Below are 19,096 nucleotides of genomic sequence, written 5' to 3'. Positions count from 1 at the left end.
AAGGAATGTATCTTCTGTATAGAAGGAAGTAAATATTGCAAACTTTAATTCTTGTATTTTTATGATGTATGTCTTAAATACCATTTTAAGCCTATATTGAATATTTGTACTCCCTCCTTGCCCCTTGTCCCCAGTTAATCATTGAATTCAAGTTTTCCATTCTGTCCCATTACCTCCGGTGTATAACATAATTAAATGGTATCCGGCACTTAACTTGAGATCTTTTATTGTGATCAAAAAGATTTGTGTATGCAAAACATAACATTTCGTTCTTAATGACCTTCTTCAGAATTGCACTAGAGATACAAATCAATTAATTTATATACAAATAGAGAGACAATACTCCGTCTTATCGGAATTCAGACAGTAGCCCCTATTTTCCTGGGTTCAAGGGTAATGTTAGGTATGGTTGCACTGTGACTGCCTGTATTGCATATAGGGTTTTTATTGCCAATACATCCCCAGTGGTCCCAGGTATAGAGTAGGAGTGCACGTGTATATTGCCGTGTCTGTTTCTCTTCAGCCCCTCGCCATCCTGTCTGCCTTTACTAATGTAAGGAGATGACCAGCTGCCATGTTCCCCCTGAAGACATCAATGCTGCTGTGGTATAGAATGTGAATAATGTTTTGTTCTTGATATGTTTCCTATTAACACAAGATGCCACTGTCTAGAATGTGGGTGAAAGGTGAAGTTTGCCAATAACATAGCAGGCATTTATGACAGTGTGAGGGTTAGCTATGTGTGAGGACAGCCCATAGTGGGTGGGCACTTTAGGAATTTCTGGGTAGTTTCCAGAAGCAGGAAGCGAGTTCAGTGAGTAGTGTGCAGTACTGCAGAGAGCTGACAGGCTCTATAACGGCTGCTAGGGTAGACGTGGGCCTAGTATCCCGGACAGTGGATCGCCAGAGAATCCCTCCACAAGAGTCCCCTTAGCCGGCCTGGGAACCTCGAGGAAGTTCTCGGGGGCCTGGGGGCACTGCGAGGCTGCAGAAGAAGTCAGGACTCAAGCTCTAGGAGGTGGAGTGAATTGGGATCCAGATATACTGTCATTGGTGAGGAAGAGTCTCTGTAGGACTAGAGAATAAACTAACAGGGATGCTTCACCTAGCTTGGAAACCAGGGCTAAAGTTGTATCCGGTACCTGTGGGAAAGATGACAACCTGCTGGGCCTTATCCTTTATATCTGCCTGTAAATACTGCCATTTACCAAGTAAAGTTCTAGTTGTTGTTATGAACTCTGTGTCCTCTAAATTGATTGCTGCCCTGGTTCCAGAAGAGGAATTCCTGGAGTCAGAAGAGGCTGGCTGGCCAGAAGTAAGTGGGAGACACCACATACACAGCAGCACACCAGAGGGAGGACACACTTTGTCTGTAGGGTGCCAGAGCAAGCATGGGCTACAGCTCGCCCATGACTACCTCATTTTGGCCCCTTACACTAACATGTGTGAAAGAATACGTCTTAAAGAGCTCAGTGATACCAGCGTGGTCCTATACTAGAACGTCACCGGTGTAACAAGTCATATAACGACATTTATTTTCTCGAAAATATTCCACTTGAGTGCTATTATTCGAAGAGAAAAAGGACAGGAACTCTAGTGCCATGCATTGGAAGTAGTAATCCTAAAAGTCAATATCAACCCTTTATATGGTCACATAACGTAGGATAAGAAGCCAAACCAGACACTAAACTTTCATGTGTGTGTATATAGGAACCACAGCAACTCAGCCATGAAGTACCAACCACAGAAAGTTACAGAGGGGTCACAGAGTCCTGACAGAGTGCCAAACCTCCTCTGCTATTAACATCACACCAGGAGCTTTATGGCATGGGTTTCCATAGCTAAGCAGCAGTATGTATGCAAGTCTTACATCACCAAGTATAATTACAAGCATCTGATGGAGTGGTGTAAAGCCGCCACCACTGGACTATGGACCAGGGGAAACGTGTTTGGAAATTGACAGATCACACTTCTCTATGCAGCATCTGATGGACCAGTCTGGGTTTGACAAATGCCAGAAGGACATTACCTGTCTGACTCCATTGTGCCAGCTGTAAAGTTTGGTGGAAAAGATATAATGCTATGGGCTTGGTTTGCAGCATTGTAGCTTCCAACTTTGTGGAAACAGTTTGGGGAAGGCCATTTTCTGTTCCCCATCACTGAGTCCCAGTGCACAAAGCAAGGTCCACAGATACATGGTTGGGGGGAGTTTGGTGTGGCGCCACTTGCCCCACTCATTGACCTGAACTCATCCTTTTAGCATGAATTAGACTGGATTGTGAGCCTGGCCTTCTCCTCCAATATCAGTGTCTCTGACCTCACAAATTCTCTTCTGGATAAAGGGGTAAAAATTCCCACAGACATCTCCAAAATCTTGTAGAAAGTCTTCCTAGTAGAGTGGAAGCTGTTATATCTGCAAAGGAGAAAACTAGCTCCATATCCATATCTTTGGATTTAGAATGGGATAAAGCTGTTCCAGGTTCAATGCGGAGGGGGCACATTACTTTCCTCCATATATTGCTATCAATTCAGATAACATAGGTAATAAAAGTAGGTATATGAATCTATCCAACATAAGGAGAAAAAGTAGACAAATCAGTCTACTTAAGATAAGTAACGTCGAACATAAGTTGTGTAATAGGATAAACCAGTCTATCCAATCCTGCAATAATAAAGCCATGCACATGGACTTTGCTTTATGCTTCTCTTGGTCTCGCCTGTAAACATTTATTTATTTATACCTTGTAACGTTTAACTTGTATGTATTATTCAAGATGGTAAAGATACTAACAGTCTGTATGGATATCTTTATTACTGCCGGATTGGGTGGTGATGAGCATATAGCTGCTGAACATGTATGAACTCTTGCTTTATTGAAAGGATTAATCAATCCAATCAATCAAAAAATGAACGTGCATATTAATCTGCTGAACATTAGAAGAATAAGTGGTTATACCAATCCTTCCAAAAATAAGTGGGTACACTAATCCACAAAACAGAGGTAGGATAAAACCTATTCTTTTAATCTTAGAACAAGTCCACATACTAATCCATCCACCTCCAATGGCACGAGGCCCGTCTGGATGTTGTGGACTCCAGGGGTTGGAATGGTCTTCCTTTTGGCTAAACTAAGGAGTGGGAAACTCAAGAACCTCTTGATTTACACCCTTTAAACCCTGGGCAGAAATCCAGACAGCATTACAGGGTTTCCTAGGTCCCTACTGCAGGGTAGTCACCATTGACAGATGAAGGATACAAAGACATACAGCCAATGTAAAATTTGCAAAGCATATTCAGACAATCCATGGTCATAATAGGTAGAATTCAATTTATACACTGGTCATTTTGGGCAGACTGATCCCTCTCTATAGTTAGGACCCGATGACAGTCAGGATTTAAAATCAGGGTTTAGCCGGGTCCAAACTACAAAAATACAAAACAACAAAACCTTATTTCTTAGGTGAGGAGCATTGATGGAGAGCCTTAAGAAACCTAGGTTAGCTGGTGAATAGGGTGTTCACTAGCTCCTTATGGGACCATGAGACAGTGCTTGCCCTGTAGGCAGCACCAGAGGCACCAGCCAGTGGAGCATGTCAGACCACAACAGAAAAGCTGGAGGAAAGTGGTGAGAAGTTACCAATCTATCCAAAAATTTCCCACTTGGCCCCTCTTATACTACCTTTTTATCCCAGGACATATTTAGAAAACATTGGTAAGTCCAATTCCATCGGCCACGACAGTGATCTGTCACTCTTATTCCAGATGACTGTCGTTGCCTATGAAATGGGACGTGCAAATCGATTTGCACCAACTCTATGATTTCTGTACATCTGAAATATGGAATTAATAATTGACGATCTTTATGTACTGCTGGGTCTGTACATTTTAACCCCTTAGTGACAACTAATACGACTTAAAACTGACCTGAGATATAAGAGAATAATGTCCCCCGACGGGTGAAAATGCAGCAGTTGTCAGCTGTACACTATAGCTGATACCCTGTTGCATCAGCCATGATTGGTGTTGGCTCTTTTAACTCCTTAAATGCTGCTGTCAATAGTTAGTGACCTGTTCAGAAGTTAGCAACATTTACCGTATTTTTCGGACCATAAGACACACGTTTTTCCCCCCTAAATTTGAGAGGAAAATGAGGGCTGCGTCTTATGTTCCGAACTTATCGGGAGTTGCGGTGGTGGTAGAGCGGGATCGTAGGAGGAGGGCCCTCCGTTCCCTTCCTCAGGAACCCGGTGGCAGTGGCAGCAGAATAGGTGAGATGCTGCGGGGCATGTGTCTGGCTCTAAGCGGTGAGGCAGAGCGGCGTGCGCTGCTTTTCCGGTGGCCGCGGCCATCTTCCTGAAGCCGTGATCTACAGGAAAATGCCCACCGAGATCCCAGTTTGTGCATGCGTTGGCTCGGGCCATTCTCCTGTAGATCACGGCTTCAGGAAGATGGCTGCAGCCACTTGAAAAGCAGCGCACGCCGCTCTGCCTCACCGCTGCTACAATTTTTTAAGGAAATATGTCAGCAGGTTTTTTCTATGTAATATGGAGACAACATAAAGAAGGGGTTAAAGCAGATTTCAGCAATGTGTCATTTATCAAGCTATGTGCTATTGTTTACTTACACTGAAGGTTTTACCACTAGGACATTATCATTGCTGTGACTAGCTAGCTTGTGCTTACAAGTTCCAACTCTGCCCACTTCTGTGATAGGCAGCTCACTGTCTATAGACAATGTATACAAAGAGCCTGATGGGGCGGGGTCAGCCGTGGTGTTGGCGGGGTTAGCTTTTCAGCTTTGCAGCATTGCTAAATCTAAAAGCTCTGATTGTGTCAGAACAGCTGCACTTAGTAATCTAAGTGATACATCGTTGGATTCAGCTTCTCTTTGCCTACATTAGACTGCTCTTAGATGAGGTATCAGAAACCTGCTGACAGATTCCCTATAAAGCTTCTAACATCCTAACAAAATAAAAGAACATTTTACAGATGGTGCTGATGTAATGCAGACATGAAATATCTGTTACTTATTACATTATTATTATTATTATTATTATTTCTTATTACACAGAAGACTACATGACTATCTGGATTAAGGGGATAATCATTCAAAGTTTGAAAATTGCTAATTTTTTGACATTTTTGTCAAAATTTCTGATATTTTTATTAATAAACGCAAAACATATGTACTTAAATATACCATTATAATAAATTATAATGTGTCATAAAAAACAATCTCAAAATCACTATAATATGTTAAAACATTCCAGAGTTATTGCCACATAAATTAACACATGCCAGGTTTGAAAAATTTGGCTTTATCACTAAGGAGTTAAGCTATTTAATATTTGCAAATATACCAAAATTGATTTATCCTTTTTTTGAAAATGGAAGAAAGGGCTGCAGCAATTTTGTGGATTAGAACGCTCTACTCTTTAATATAATAAATAATAATAATTTAATAACCCCATTTATTGATAAGATCTACTAAGGATACCATATTCATTATGCCTTAGGCCCCATTCAGACGTTCATTTTTTTCTCATATGTGAAACGTATTCTATCCGTGAAAATCACATATAGAACACATACATGAAAAACGGATGTCTGAATGATGCCTTAGACAGATTGTTATGTGATATACTGGTATTTTACTAGAAAATGCTTCTTTTTTTTATCCTGAGGATGGTGAGGTACAATGTGAAGCCATCTCCTGTTCCATCTCCTGTTCCCACCCATATACATTTCCTGGGGAATGCTGTGCAACATGTGAAGGTATGAATTATATTTCTGTAAAATATAACTTATGTCTGTAATTTATGGGTTACCAACACCCTATTGTCAATCAAACAAAAACATAAAATTGTAGACATGATAGGACAATGTCAATCCATTGCAGTCACTTACCACTTCTAATACAGGGGAGAAAATGCTTTTCAGGAGGTACCGAGGGTTTCACTGTAGGAAAGAACTCCCTCTGGCACCGCTTTGCAGCACATTCACACATGTGGATTCAGCCCACAAGTTAGTTTTTATTTTGTATTCAGCGTAGTCTCTATTTTAGCTGTTTTTTACCACTTTGTGTTGTACAATGAGGCATTTGTAAAGTGATGGTAACATTTTCCTGTAAAGTGATGATAACATTTTCCCTCTCTGATATCAGAGTGTGCCTTTGAAGAACATATTCTGGAGAATGGAGGTTCCTACATTCTGAAGCCTGATCCCTGTGTTGTATGTCATTGTTTTGTAAGTGTATCCACTATTTTCTATCAAATCTGATGCAAATTTCTTCATGTGACCCAACTGATAGATTGGACCAGTATATTAAGGCTAAGTGCCCATGACGCGCCCCCTGGGCCGTGGGGGTACCCGGAGCAGGGCCTTGTGGATGCTGGAGGTTGTAGTCACTGTGGCGGTGACCCGGTCCGTGGCCCAGGGCGGTCAAACCAAGGGGGTAGTCTATGTGTACAAATGTTAATGTCCGACTACGCCACCTGTGGAATGCGGTTATTGGTAACCGCCGCTGCGGAGCAGTCCGCTGAAGCTGGTGGTATGTGCAGCAAGGTGATGTAACTCCTCACAGGAAGAGTGGAGCTTCAGGGCAGCGTGACTGGATGATGGCGGTGATTGTGCAGGACGTTCTAGTGCTGTGAGTACTGGCGCCGCAAGGAACACAGAGACAAGAGGGTGCAGTCCCAGGGTCTTCACTCACGATTTAAGCAGTTCCAGTTACAGGGCCAGTGTAAGAGCCCACGGCGTCCTGTGCTCATGCAGTGAGGAGCTCGGACGACCCTCAGATATCTCCAGAGTATTTATCAGGATCCCCTCCTGTGTGTCCTCTCTGGCCTCTTTCCTTGTACCTCACACCTAGCGGCACCTCTGTCCAGTGTCCTCGGGCCTTAGCGGGCGACGTATGTTCCGTCCCCGGGGTCCTATGTGGCTACTTTCCTAGTGGCTGGTGTGGACGGCCTGCTGTACTTAAAGTGCTGCAGCCTCTGGTTCCCAGTTGAGTCCTGTAGTCACTGCTGGTTGGGGGACCCGGTTCCCCTTCTTTAGCCTGACCCCCCCTATCTCCTGGCAGCGGCGGGCGTACGGGTGGCGGCCGCACGGCCCGTACCCCTGGGGTCCTTTCTCTTCTCGTCCTGGAGCCTTTCTGTTCCCTCTTTCCTCTCTTCTCTCCTTTCAGACTCGGGCCTCCTGACTAGGCCTGCCTGTGGAGCAGAGCTCGTACGGAGCCTCTGCCCCCTGTCTCCTCCTCACTACTCCTCCGACTGTTCGTTCTCTCTAAGTTGGCTTCTCTACTTAAACTCCTACTCAGTGCGCCCAGGATCTACGTCCTCCACCCATCCACTACATAGTTCCCCCTATCTAAGTGGGTCCTCCCCACTCCAGCCAGGGATCAGGGACACTTGTGCTCTCCCTTAGGAGCATTCTCGCCCTATCCCCCGGAAATGTGGTGTAGTGAATGTGGTGCTGGGGTCCTGAGCCATACTCCTTCCTTACCCGAGAGTGAGATACCACACCTCTGGGCGAGATGCAATATCTCTGTGGCGACCGAACCCTCAGGGGCACCACACCCACGATGCAGAAATGCTGCAGATTTTTTTTGGCAGGAAAAACGCATGCGGATTGTACATACTTCTTTCCTGCCAGGTAGAAGCGTTTTTCAAGCGTTTTTGCATGCATTTCCGCATGCGGGATGTCAAGCGCTTTTCCAAGTGATTTTAGCATCACTTGGAAAGTGCTTGACAACTTGGTCACACTATATAAATCCATGCAACCGACATGGATTTATATAGTATGACCAAGTTAGTTAAAAAAAAAAGAATAAAAATGGTAAAAAAAAACAAAAAAACATTATACCGATGTCAGCGGTCGCGTGACCTGTCACATGACTAAATGATGTCATGGAAGGTCATTTTACACCATCGTGAGCCGCCGGGGAGCCAGGACGCATCCATCATACAGGAGACTGGGGGACATGAGAAGGTAAGTAGAATGTATATTTTTTTATTTTAATTCTTTTTTTTAACAGGTACTATGGTACCTGGGTCTGGAGGAGAGTCTCTGCAGCAGAAATTTCCGCAGCATGTGCACAGCACATGCAGATTATCATTGGGGGCCGTGGGGCACGTATTACCAAGCATTTTTTAAGCGTTTTCGCTGTGGAAATTCTGCGGCAAAAACGCTTGAAAAACACATACTTAACGCAGAAAAGCGCAGCTGACGCGTCCCCGGGGCAATGGGGTACTCGGCAGCCGGGCCTATGGATGCTGGGGGGGGTATGTCACAGTGGCTGGCCCGGTCCATGGCCCAGGGCGGTCAACCAAAAAGGGGATTGTAACTTGGATAGAAAATAAAAATAAAATAAATAGTTTGTGACGCCACTTGTGGTACCTGGTAAGGTTTACCAGCGCTGTTGCAGACCTCCGGGGGGTGATGGGATGGCAGCTGAGGTGTTTCTGATCCCCACAGGTGGAGCGGGCCCCCGGGGCAGTGTGGAGTTTGATGGTGGGTGGTGTTGCTGGGGCTTGTAGTGCAGGCGGGATGGCGCAGCAGGAGTAACTGACAGAGACAGGGGATTCGCTTCAATACCTTTACTGGTGCTAATGTCAGGTACGGTCCAGGGTACTCAGTAGGATGGGTGCACTTTAGGACTTCTCCCCAGTAAGCGGGTATAAGGCCTCCTGGTCCGTGTCTGCCTCTCTGTATGCTCCTGGCCAGCCTGCAACTGGGCCTAGCTTATTGTCACGCTGTCTCTGTATTCTGGAGGTAGGGGGCCTAAGCTGACCCTAAGCTAGGGCCCTGACTAATCCCTCAACCTGGAGGTACTGTTAAAGGTACAGAGGTCCAGGCCGCCAGCGTAACCCCTACCTCCTGAAGATCCCTGCACCTCAGTAATCTAGTCCTGAGAAGGACCCCGATCACAACCAAAGGGAACAAGAAATAATATGCCCAAACACAGTATTTAGACGAACGAGACAGTACAAGGGAAAAACCAAAACCACCTTGCATGCAAACAACTTCTCAACTACAACAGAGGGAAAACCAACGGGAAAGGAGATAAATGATAAAGCGAGGAAAGGGAAAAAACACTTCCAAGTACACTTATCTCAGCAACTCCAAACACCACGATCCGCTCTGTCAGTCTGAATGAAATGCTTTCACCGACACCTCCCAGACAGACCAGCAGGTATATGAAGGAGTCTCACTACAGAAGTATTGATTGCAGCTGGGCGAGGCTGGACCTCATCTAGCCCAGAGAGAGAGAGAGAATTAACTCCCTCACTGCCGAGAAACACAAAGCACCAACAAGTCAGCTGCGAGAAGTCAGGCTGTGTACTCGTGACGATCTTCGTGGCAACACACCCGTGACAGTACCCCCCCTTCTACGAGGGGCCTCCGGACCCTCAGGGCCAGGTTTATCCGGGTGAGTCGTGTGGAAGGCCCGAACTAATCGGTCTGCGTTAATATCCGACGCAGGAACCCACATCCTCTCCTCAGGACCATACCCCTTCCAATGAACCAAGTACTGAAGGGACCGGCGATTAAAGCGTGAATCAATGACCCTCGATACCTGGAACTCCAAGTTACCATTGACAACCACTGGAGGGGGAGGTAAAAGTGACGGTACCACCGGCGCCACATACCTCTTAAGCAATGATCTGTGAAACACGTTGTGAATTTTAAACGTAGGGGGGAGGTCAAGACGGAATGCCACCGGATTAATAATAGAACTGATTCTGTACGGCCCGATGAACCTGGGACCCAGTTTCCAGGAGGGAACCTTAAGTTTTATATTCCTGGTAGACAACCATACCCGATCGTTCACACTTAGGTCCGGACCAGACACTCTCCTCCTATCAGCCATACGTTTGTATCGGTTCCCCATAGTATTCAGATTCTTCAGCACCCCTCTCCATACTGAAGCGAGTGATGAGGAAAATCGTTCCTCCTCAGGAACCCCCGAAGAGCCCCCCCCACTGAAAGTACAAAACTGGGGGTGAAAACCATATGCCCCAAAAAACGGGGACTTACCAGTGGACTCGCTCCACCTATTATTAAGAGCAAACTCTGCCAGAGGTAAGAAAGAAGCCCAGTCCTCCTGGTTCTCTGACACAAAACACCGGAGATATGTCTCCAAGCTCTGGTTCATACGTTCCGTCTGACCATTGGTCTGAGGATGAAAAGCCGATGAGAATGACAACTGCATCCCCCGCCGTGCACAAAACGCCTTCCAGAACTTAGACACAAACTGAGACCCCCGATCAGACACCACCTCGGTGGGTACCCCGTGAAGCCTCACAATCTCCCCAATGAACACCTGCGCAAGAGTTTTAGCATTAGGGAGAGCCGGAAGAGCGATAAAATGTGCCATCTTGCTGAACCTGTCCACTACAACGAGTATGACCGTTTTACCCGAAGACGGAGGGAGGTCCGTAATAAAGTCCATAGACAGATGAGTCCAAGGACGCTCCGGGATCTTCAAAGGTAAGAGGGCCCCAGACGGACGGGTATGTGAGGTCTTAGAGCGCGCACAAACCCCACAGGACGCGACAAAAGTTACCACCTCCTTATGTAAATTAGGCCACCAAAACCGACGCGAGAGGAGATCCACAGTTGCTTTACTCCCCGGGTGTCCTGCAAAAACTGAGTTATGGTGTGCCTCGATCACCTTTTGTCGCAACTGATCTGGAACAAACAATCTCCCTGGAGGTCCAACAGGGGCGTCCCCCTGAGCCTCCAATACCTCCTCCTCCAGCTCAGAGCATACTGCCGAAACCACCACCCCCTCCTGAAGGATAGGAATCGGGTCGTCCGTATTCCCGGCCCCCGGGAAACTACGAGATAAGGCATCCGCCTTTACATTTTTTGACCCAGGACGATATGTAACGACAAAATTAAACCTGGTAAAAAACAATGACCACCTAGCTTGTCTGGGATTCAGACGTTTCGCGGACTCCAGATATAGCAGGTTCTTGTGATCGGTGATGACGGTGACCGGATGAACTGCCCCCTCCAGAAAATGGCGCCACTCCTCAAAAGCTAACTTAATGGCCAAGAGTTCCCTATTGCCGACATCGTAATTCCTCTCAGCGGACGACAATTTTTTAGAGAAAAAGGCGCACGGATGCCACTTACCAGGGGACGAACCTTGTGACAATACTGCTCCCACCCCTACCTCGGAAGCGTCTACCTCTACAATGAATGGCTGAGACGCATCAGGTTGAATGAGTATGGGCGCCGAGGCAAAGCATTTTTTCAAAGAGGAGAATGCTTGACAAGCCTTGTCAGACCACCTAGAAAAATCCGTCCCCTTTTTAGTCATGTCAGTGAGAGGCTTAACCATGGACGAGAAATTACGAATGAACTTTCGGTAATAATTAGCAAACCCCAGGAAACGTTGTAATGCCTTAAGATTCTCTGGCCGATCCCACTCAAGAACTGCCCGCACTTTCCCAGGGTCCATACGAAAACCGGACGCTGAAACCAGGAAGCCTAAAAACTGGAGTTCCTGTACGGCGAACACACACTTTTCCCACTTGGCATACAGTTTATTATCCCGCAAGATCTGTAACACCTGCCTAACGTGCTCCTGATGAGACACCAGATCCGGCGAGTAAATTAGGATATCATCCAGATATATGACAACAAACTGTCCCACCAAGCGGCGAAAAATGTCATTAACAAAGTGTTGGAACACCGCCGGGGCATTAGTCAGACCGAATGGCATGACAAGGTTCTCATAATGCCCCTCCGGAGTGTTAAACGCCGTCTTCCACTCATCCCCCTCCTTCATCCTAATCAGATTGTACGCCCCCCTGAGATCCAACTTAGAAAACCATTTGGCGCCCACGATCTGATTAAAGAGATCGGGAATAAGTGGGAGCGGATACGGATCTCGGACCGTAATCCGATTAAGTTCACGGAAATCCAGGCAAGGGCGTAGGCCTCCATCTTTCTTCTTAACAAAGAAGAACCCCGCAGCCACCGGTGAAGATGAAGGTCTAATATGCCCCTTAGCCAGACTTTCTGAGATATAATCCTTCATGGCCTGCCTCTCAGGACCAGAAAGGTTATACAACCTAGCTTTAGGTAACTTGGCCTCTGGGAGCAGTTTTACAGAACAGTCATACACGCGATGAGGAGGTAGTTCCTGACACCCTTTCTCCGAGAATACATCCTCAAAGTCCGCCAGAAATGGAGGTAAGACCCAAGGAGTAACCGCACCAATGACCGTGTTCATGCAGTTTTTATTACAGAATTTACTCCATTGGCTTATCTCCCTGGTTTGCCAATTAATAACCGGGTTATGCTTAGCTAACCAAGGAAGGCCCAACACAATAGGAGTGGGAAGACCCTCCAACACGTAGCAAGACAACAGTTCTTTATGTATTGCCCCCACTTGAAGTTTTACGTCATGCACAACTTGCAAAAAACTTCCCTGCCCGAGAGGCCTGGCATCGATCGAGAATATGGGGATGGGTTTAGCCAACTCACTCAACCGCATACCTTGAACCCGGGCAAACCGAGCATCAACCAGATTAGCCCCGGCCCCACTATCCAGAAGAACAGATATCCTCTCAGTTCTCGTACCCACCACCACCTCCGCCGGTACGAGAAACTGAGACGAACCTAGGGACGAAATACCTACTCCCAGATTGCCATCCACCACACAACCTGGGATCAACAGTTTTCCGACGACTCTTCACTCTGCAAGGGACGGGATGGACACCCCCCAATAAAATGTCCCTTTCTCCCGCAGAAGAAACACCTTCCTGCCTTATGGCGCACCACCGGTCCCCTCCCCCGAAATGATGTCCCTCCTAATTGCATAGGCTCCTCTGGACTGACCAGGGGAACCACCATATGAGGGGACCTTGTAGGAGGTGGAGTCATCACAGGGGGTAGAGTTATCCCGCACCTCTCCCGAAGCCGTCTGTCCACGCGAATAGCGAGGGCCATAGCGGCTTCCAGAGACACGGGAGAGTCATACTGTGCCAACACATCCTGTAATTTGTCGGATAAACCATGACAAAACTGGCTTCTAAGAGCCGGGTCATTCCACTGGGTGTCCGTGGCCCACCTACGGAACTCCGAACAGAATTCCTCCGCCGGACGATCTCCCTGCTGGATCCTACGTAACTTAGACTCAGCAAGGGAGATCCGATCTGGGTCATCATATACGAGTCCCAGGGCAGCGAAAAACCTATCCACTGTCTGGAGAGCCGGGGAACCCGGGGGAAGAGAGAACGCCCAAGATTGTGGGTCCCCTTGTAGGAGCGAGATGACAATTCCCACCCTTTGTTCTTCACTCCCCGATGACCGAGGCCGCAGCCGAAAGTACAATTTACATGCCTCCCGGAAAACAAAAAACTTGTCCCGCCCCCCAGTGAACCTATCAGGGAGAGCTACTTTAGGTTCTGGTCCGGCTTGCTCCTGAGGATGCCAAACCTTGGACCTAACGTCCGCCAGCTCCATGGACAAACTCTGCAATTGCCGAGCTAGACCGGCTACTGGATCCATAGTAGCTGGAGAAAAACTAAGTGGGTCGGTGAAAATGTCACGCTGTCTCTGTATTCTGGAGGTAGGGGGCCTAAGCTGACCCTAAGCTGGGGCCCTGACTAATCCCTCAACCTGGAGGTACTGTTAAAGGTACAGAGGTCCAGGCCGCCAGCGTAACCCCTACCTCCTGAAGATCCCTGCACCTCAGTAATCTAGTCCTGAGAAGGACCCCGATCACAACCAAAGGGAACAAGAAATAATATGCCCAAACACAGTATTTAGACGAACGAGACAGTACAAGGGAAAAACCAAAACCACCTTGCATACAAACAACTTCTCAACTACAACAGAGGGAAAACCAACGGGAAAGGAGATAAATGATAAAGCGAGGAAAGGGAAAAAACACTTCCAAGTACACTTATCTCAGCAACTCCAAACACCACGATCCGCTCTGTCAGTCTGAATGAAATGCTTTCACCGACACCTCCCAGACAGACCAGCAGGTATATGAAGGAGTCTCACTACAGAAGTATTGATTGCAGCTGGGCGAGGCTGGACCTCATCTAGCCCAGAGAGAGAGAGAGAATTAACTCCCTCACTGCCGAGAAACACAAAGCACCAACAAGTCAGCTGCGAGAAGTCAGGCTGTGTACTCGTGACGATCTTCGTGGCAACACACCCGTGACACTTATGTGTCGTGCTGTTCCTTCACCTGTCGCTCGGTAGTAGGACCTTCTGCTGGCAACCACTATCCCTGGTCGCCGGGGCCTTCGTGGTTCCTGGTCCTGTAATGGGTCTAGCTTCAGGTCTGCCAGGGACTTGTAGTCCTCCTGGAATGCCGGTGGTCCCTACTGGGTATAGAGGACCCTGTAGGCGCGGACCCGGTGTCCGGTTTGTATCTTCGGGGTGAGCCTATGATGCTCCTCTGCCCCTTTCAACTCCTCTCTCCTCTCCTCTTTGCCGTCGGCCACGCTCGGGGCCCTCAGAACTCAGCAGCAGACGTGCTGCGTCTTCGCTGCTCTCAGCGTCAGCACGCTCTCAGACTCTCTGACTCTGTCTGACTCTCTCCAACAACTAACTCTGACTGCTTAGCTCCACCCTCCATATATATATATATGTCCCTAACGGGCTCCCTCTGCTGGTATGAGGTGGAAGGGTGGAGGTGTTTGTATGTAGTGAGGGCCTCTTGTGGAGAAGTCCATCCATGCACCCTGGGTCCTGTGGTACCTGTGAACAGCAGGGTGCCACACAGCCTTAGTCTTAAAAGGGTTGGAGAATTTCTAAAATGCCCAAAACTGTGGTCTAGAATAGAAGGAGGTGTAGGTAACCTGAGCTGCTGATTGTGTGTCCATAAAAAAATCCAGTATACAGCAAAAAAGGTAACAGTGCGGTTTAGTTTCAACACATCTCAAAGTTCTCTGACTTCTTCAGTAAACCACAAAAAAAGCAGTGGCCTGACATAATTAAACTTAAATACCCTATGCTTTACCTCTGCTCTGCATTTCAAAACCCCCTGACCCCCATGGCTGTCCCTATCCATAAGACTCAAGATGGTGGAGTCAGATGTCGTTCAGTACTGTTCAGAAAATGGAGATTTTGCTGCCTATCTCTGCACATGTACTCTACTCATCTGTCCTTTTTATAGTGCTTTTCCAGAAGGGTAGGCAGCTGTAGGGAAAATCACAAGACTGCTGCTATCTTGAGTCCTATGGACAGGGACAATACAGTCATCCACTTTTTACATTGCTGATCCGTGTGCAGTAGGGGGCGGCGCATCTCTGGTGTAAATGCTTGAAATATTTACGATTGGTTATAGTTAGAGTTGGAGTGAATCAACTCCCACATCCCATTCCATCATCCACGAAAGTGCTCTATGGCCGCAGGAATGATAGGAGTACAAACTCTTACCTGATGTCGCCAGCAGCTCTTCTTTTGATTAGCCGACCTGGCACAACATCATATTGAAACAATGATATCACGTCAGGCAGGCTAATCAAAAGAAGAACCACAGTCAGGTAAGAGTTGCCCCTCTCTTTCCCATTCCAGCAGCCATAGACCAGTTTGTGACAGTAAAATTCGTACCAACTCTAAATATGACAGTTTAACACATTTTAGAATTTTGACCAGAAAATGGTCAACCCCATTAGACTGACCATAGACATAAGACATCTACAGACCACTAAGAGCGAAATTTTGTAAAAATGAGGTATCTATGATGGACATATGATGCGCCCCCTGGGCCGTGGGGTACTCGGTGCCGGGCCGGTCGTTGCTAGGGGAGATGTCACAGTGGCAGTGACCCGGTCCGTGACCCAGGGCGGTCAATCAAAAGGGGGATATTTACAGGGGATTTATAGTTTTATATACAGTTCGTGACGCCACCTGTGGTATGCGGCTAAAGGGAGCCACCGCTGCGGAGCAGGTCCTCTGGAGCTGATGTGAATGCAGCAGAGTTGGTTTAGCTCTCCACAGGTAGAGCTTAGCTCCAGGGCAGTGTAGATGTTGCTGCTATGGTGTAGTGCAGAGGATGGCGCAGATAATGATCACAGAGACAGTAAGGTGCAGTCCGCAGGGTTTACTCACGGTTTCTTAGACTACCAGTTACCAGTACTAGAGTAACTTCCCACGGTGTTCTGTGCTTACTCAGGGAGGGGTTCAGAAAACTCCCAGGTCTCTCCGGAGTACGTAACGGGACCCCCTTCTGTGTATTCCCTCTGGTCATCTCCCTGCACCTCACACCTAGTGTCCCAATCCAGTGACCGCGGACCTTGCAGGGTGACGTCTTCTCAGTCCCCTGGGTCCTCTATGGCCACCTTCTTGGTGAGACGGATGTGTCTTGTGGCTGCAGTACCTGAAATACTGCAGCCTCCAGTTTCCTAGTTGAGGCTTAAAGAACTAGTTTAGGGACCGGTCCCCTCTGTGCGACCTGACCCCTCCACCTCCTGGTAGATTCAGGCATATGGGTGGCCTCCAGCACTTCCCGTACCCCTGGGGTCCCTTCTACGTTCTTGGAGCCTTTCTCCTGCTCCTCTCTCTCTCTCTCTCTCTCCAGTCCTGGGCCTCTCTGGCTAGGCCCTCCTCCAGAGCAGAGCTCCTACAGAGCTCCTGCTCCCTCTACTTCTCCTCTCAGACTGAACTGTTCTGTCAAGATGGCTTCCCTCTTTATACTATTCCTAACAAGTGCTCCCTTGATTTACTTCCTCCACCCACACCCACTACATGTTTCCCCCTCACTTGGTTCCCCCCACTCCAGCCAGGGTCAGGGCTCAGCAGGAAAGGGACGCATCTTTCCCCTCCTGCTTGTCTGGAGTAGTGTAGTATTGGATGCAGGTGTTAGGGTCCCAGGCAGTACTCCTTCCTTACCTGAGAGTGAGATACCACACCTCTGGGTGAGATGCAGTACCTCTGTGGTGACTGAACCCTCAGGGGCGCCACACATACAAATAATCTGGTTCTTCCAAAGATGTAGTGATGCTTATACAGATTTTCATCCCTAGGCTGGAAATGTTCATTGTGAAGAGAGAGAAGGTTCTTGTACCCCATGTGAGCAGAAGACTCAGGACTGTCTGAATGGTATGTCCAGTAACAAGATTCCATGTAAGTCTTTAGGCAATTTATGATCATGTATTTTTCTTTTCTAGAAGTCCCAGGATCTTTTCACACTAAACAGATACAATATTCTCAGCAAAATACAATAATACAAGAAGCTAGTGCTCCAATAAAGTTACTGAGTGTTACTAACCCACCCCTACCTAGCCATCTGTCCTTAAACTTGAAACTGATGTCACAGAGGATCTCCATGACTTCAATCACTACCTCAACTCTTCCTAGATTTGTTGCTCAAACTGAGGTCCCAAGTCACCACTCATTTGACAATAAAAAATTATCTAACAATTATAGAACTTCTCAAACCCTTGAATTAGTGTCTGATCTTCAATCGGAACCAACAACAGATATACAAGTTGTTCCAGTATCACATAGTGACATTTTAAAGACTGATTATTTGTCCATTTCTACCTCTGCCGTATTTCCGACTTTTTCAGGGACCACCAGAAGTCCTTTTTCAACAAGTCACTCTACCTCAATGTTCCATGATCAAGTTGTCACTAATCAGTCTCCTAATAGTGTGTTTCAAGGATCTTCTGAGTCATCTCTTTCACCATCACCTTCCATGAGTTCCTTACAACAATTACTACAAGTTTCCAAACCTCCTTCGACGCTCACGACATTCTCTGAATTCATTGCCAAAGAAGAAAACCTCCATGAATCTCCACATGATCTTATCAGGTCATCATCTTTGGTATATGACACTGATATGGCTTCAATCTCTCCAACAAGTCATTCAGTTCATCTTCCATATTGGACATTTAACACAAGGCTTTCCCTCACAGTTTTGGAAGAAACGAAGATAACACTTTACGAAACTGAACAACCTGCAGGTAAAAGTTATTACAGAATTTGACATTTGTTTCTGGTTGAATATTGTTGGCAATAGATTTTTTCTCTTATATATCTCTGTTGTAACAAATAATGAATATTATGTAAGTGAACCTGCAGCTCTTGTGAGGTTCTGCACTCACACTTCCCAAAACACCAACCACTTGATATTCACTATTAGGGGAGAATCATACAACTGTATAACTTGGACGAGGATCGCAACGCAATGCTCGGACTGGCCGTTGGCTCTCTTGACAGGAACGTGACAGCATGTATTTCTATGAAACTGTCACGTTCTGGTTGGGAGAGCCGTCAGCCAGTCTGAGTATTGCGTTGCCATCAATGTCCGAGTTATACGGCCGTGTGACACTTCCGTTTGACAAAATCTCATTGGGAAAAATTTGTTAAAATAAAAGTATTCTTAAAGGGAAGCGGTCAACAGGGTTTACAACCACAAGCCAAACATATATATGGTTAGCTAATCCAGAATCAATCCATACCTTCGTTTTGTAATTCTTCTTTGAATTTCAAAGTACAGTAATCCTCTATTTAATTATTATGCTCATAAACCGCAAGTGCAGGGGTCTTGACCCTGCACTTACAGTTCTCTGTCCTCTTTCCAATTCTCCCCGCCAGTTGCCGTTCTTTGCTCCCTGATTGACAGGTCCTCTTATCTAAGTGACCTGTCTCCCCTTCAGCAAAGCTCGCTCAAGCACTGACACTCCCATGCCAGTCATCTTCTTAGAGGGGGCGGCGCATGCGCAAATCCATAGTCCTGATCTCACTGCGTCATAAGGACTCAGAGTAATTGCACATGCGCAAGATTTCCCGCAAGAAAGCAGGTCACTCAGACAAAAAAATTTAACCTCTCAATCAGGGAGCAAAGGACGACAATGAGTGGGGAAAATTGTAAAGAGATGGAGTGCTGTAAGCCCCCTGCACTTGCTGCTCATCAGCATAAAAATTGAACAAAGTGGAACGAAAAAGGAATACAAAAATTAATTTATGGATTGATTCTGGATTGCAGTTGTAGCACCCCGAGGGCTCGGCTGCTACAGGGGTATTGCACCTCAAACCAGAGGTGTGATATTCCACTCCCGGGTAAGGATGGAGTGTGGACCAGGACTCGTTTAGCTGCATGCACCACACACACC

The 19,096-nt window shown here is 46.9% G+C and overlaps 1 protein-coding gene across 1 annotated transcript in view; it reads left to right on the top strand.

Moving 5' to 3' along the window:
- VWCE (von Willebrand factor C and EGF domains) overlaps positions 1–19,096 on the top strand; it is a 154,977-nt gene that overhangs the window by 114,758 nt on the left and 21,123 nt on the right. Inside the window, exons 23-26 of the mRNA XM_073658019.1 lie at positions 5,684–5,774; positions 6,163–6,245; positions 17,003–17,078; positions 17,147–17,944. Of these exons, the coding sequence (XP_073514120.1) occupies positions 5,684–5,774; positions 6,163–6,245; positions 17,003–17,078; positions 17,147–17,944 (1,048 nt within the window). The remainder of the gene's footprint in view (positions 1–5,683; positions 5,775–6,162; positions 6,246–17,002; positions 17,079–17,146; positions 17,945–19,096) is intronic.

Source organism: Phyllobates terribilis, unplaced genomic scaffold (assembly GCF_046119375.1).
Source record: "Phyllobates terribilis strain yellow unplaced genomic scaffold, ASM4611937v1 Scaffold_13__5_contigs__length_258822181, whole genome shotgun sequence".
Classification (NCBI taxonomy): Eukaryota; Metazoa; Chordata; class Amphibia; order Anura; family Dendrobatidae; genus Phyllobates; species Phyllobates terribilis.
The sequence above is the reverse complement of the archived record's forward strand: the minus strand, read 5'-3'. Positions and strand labels throughout refer to the sequence as shown.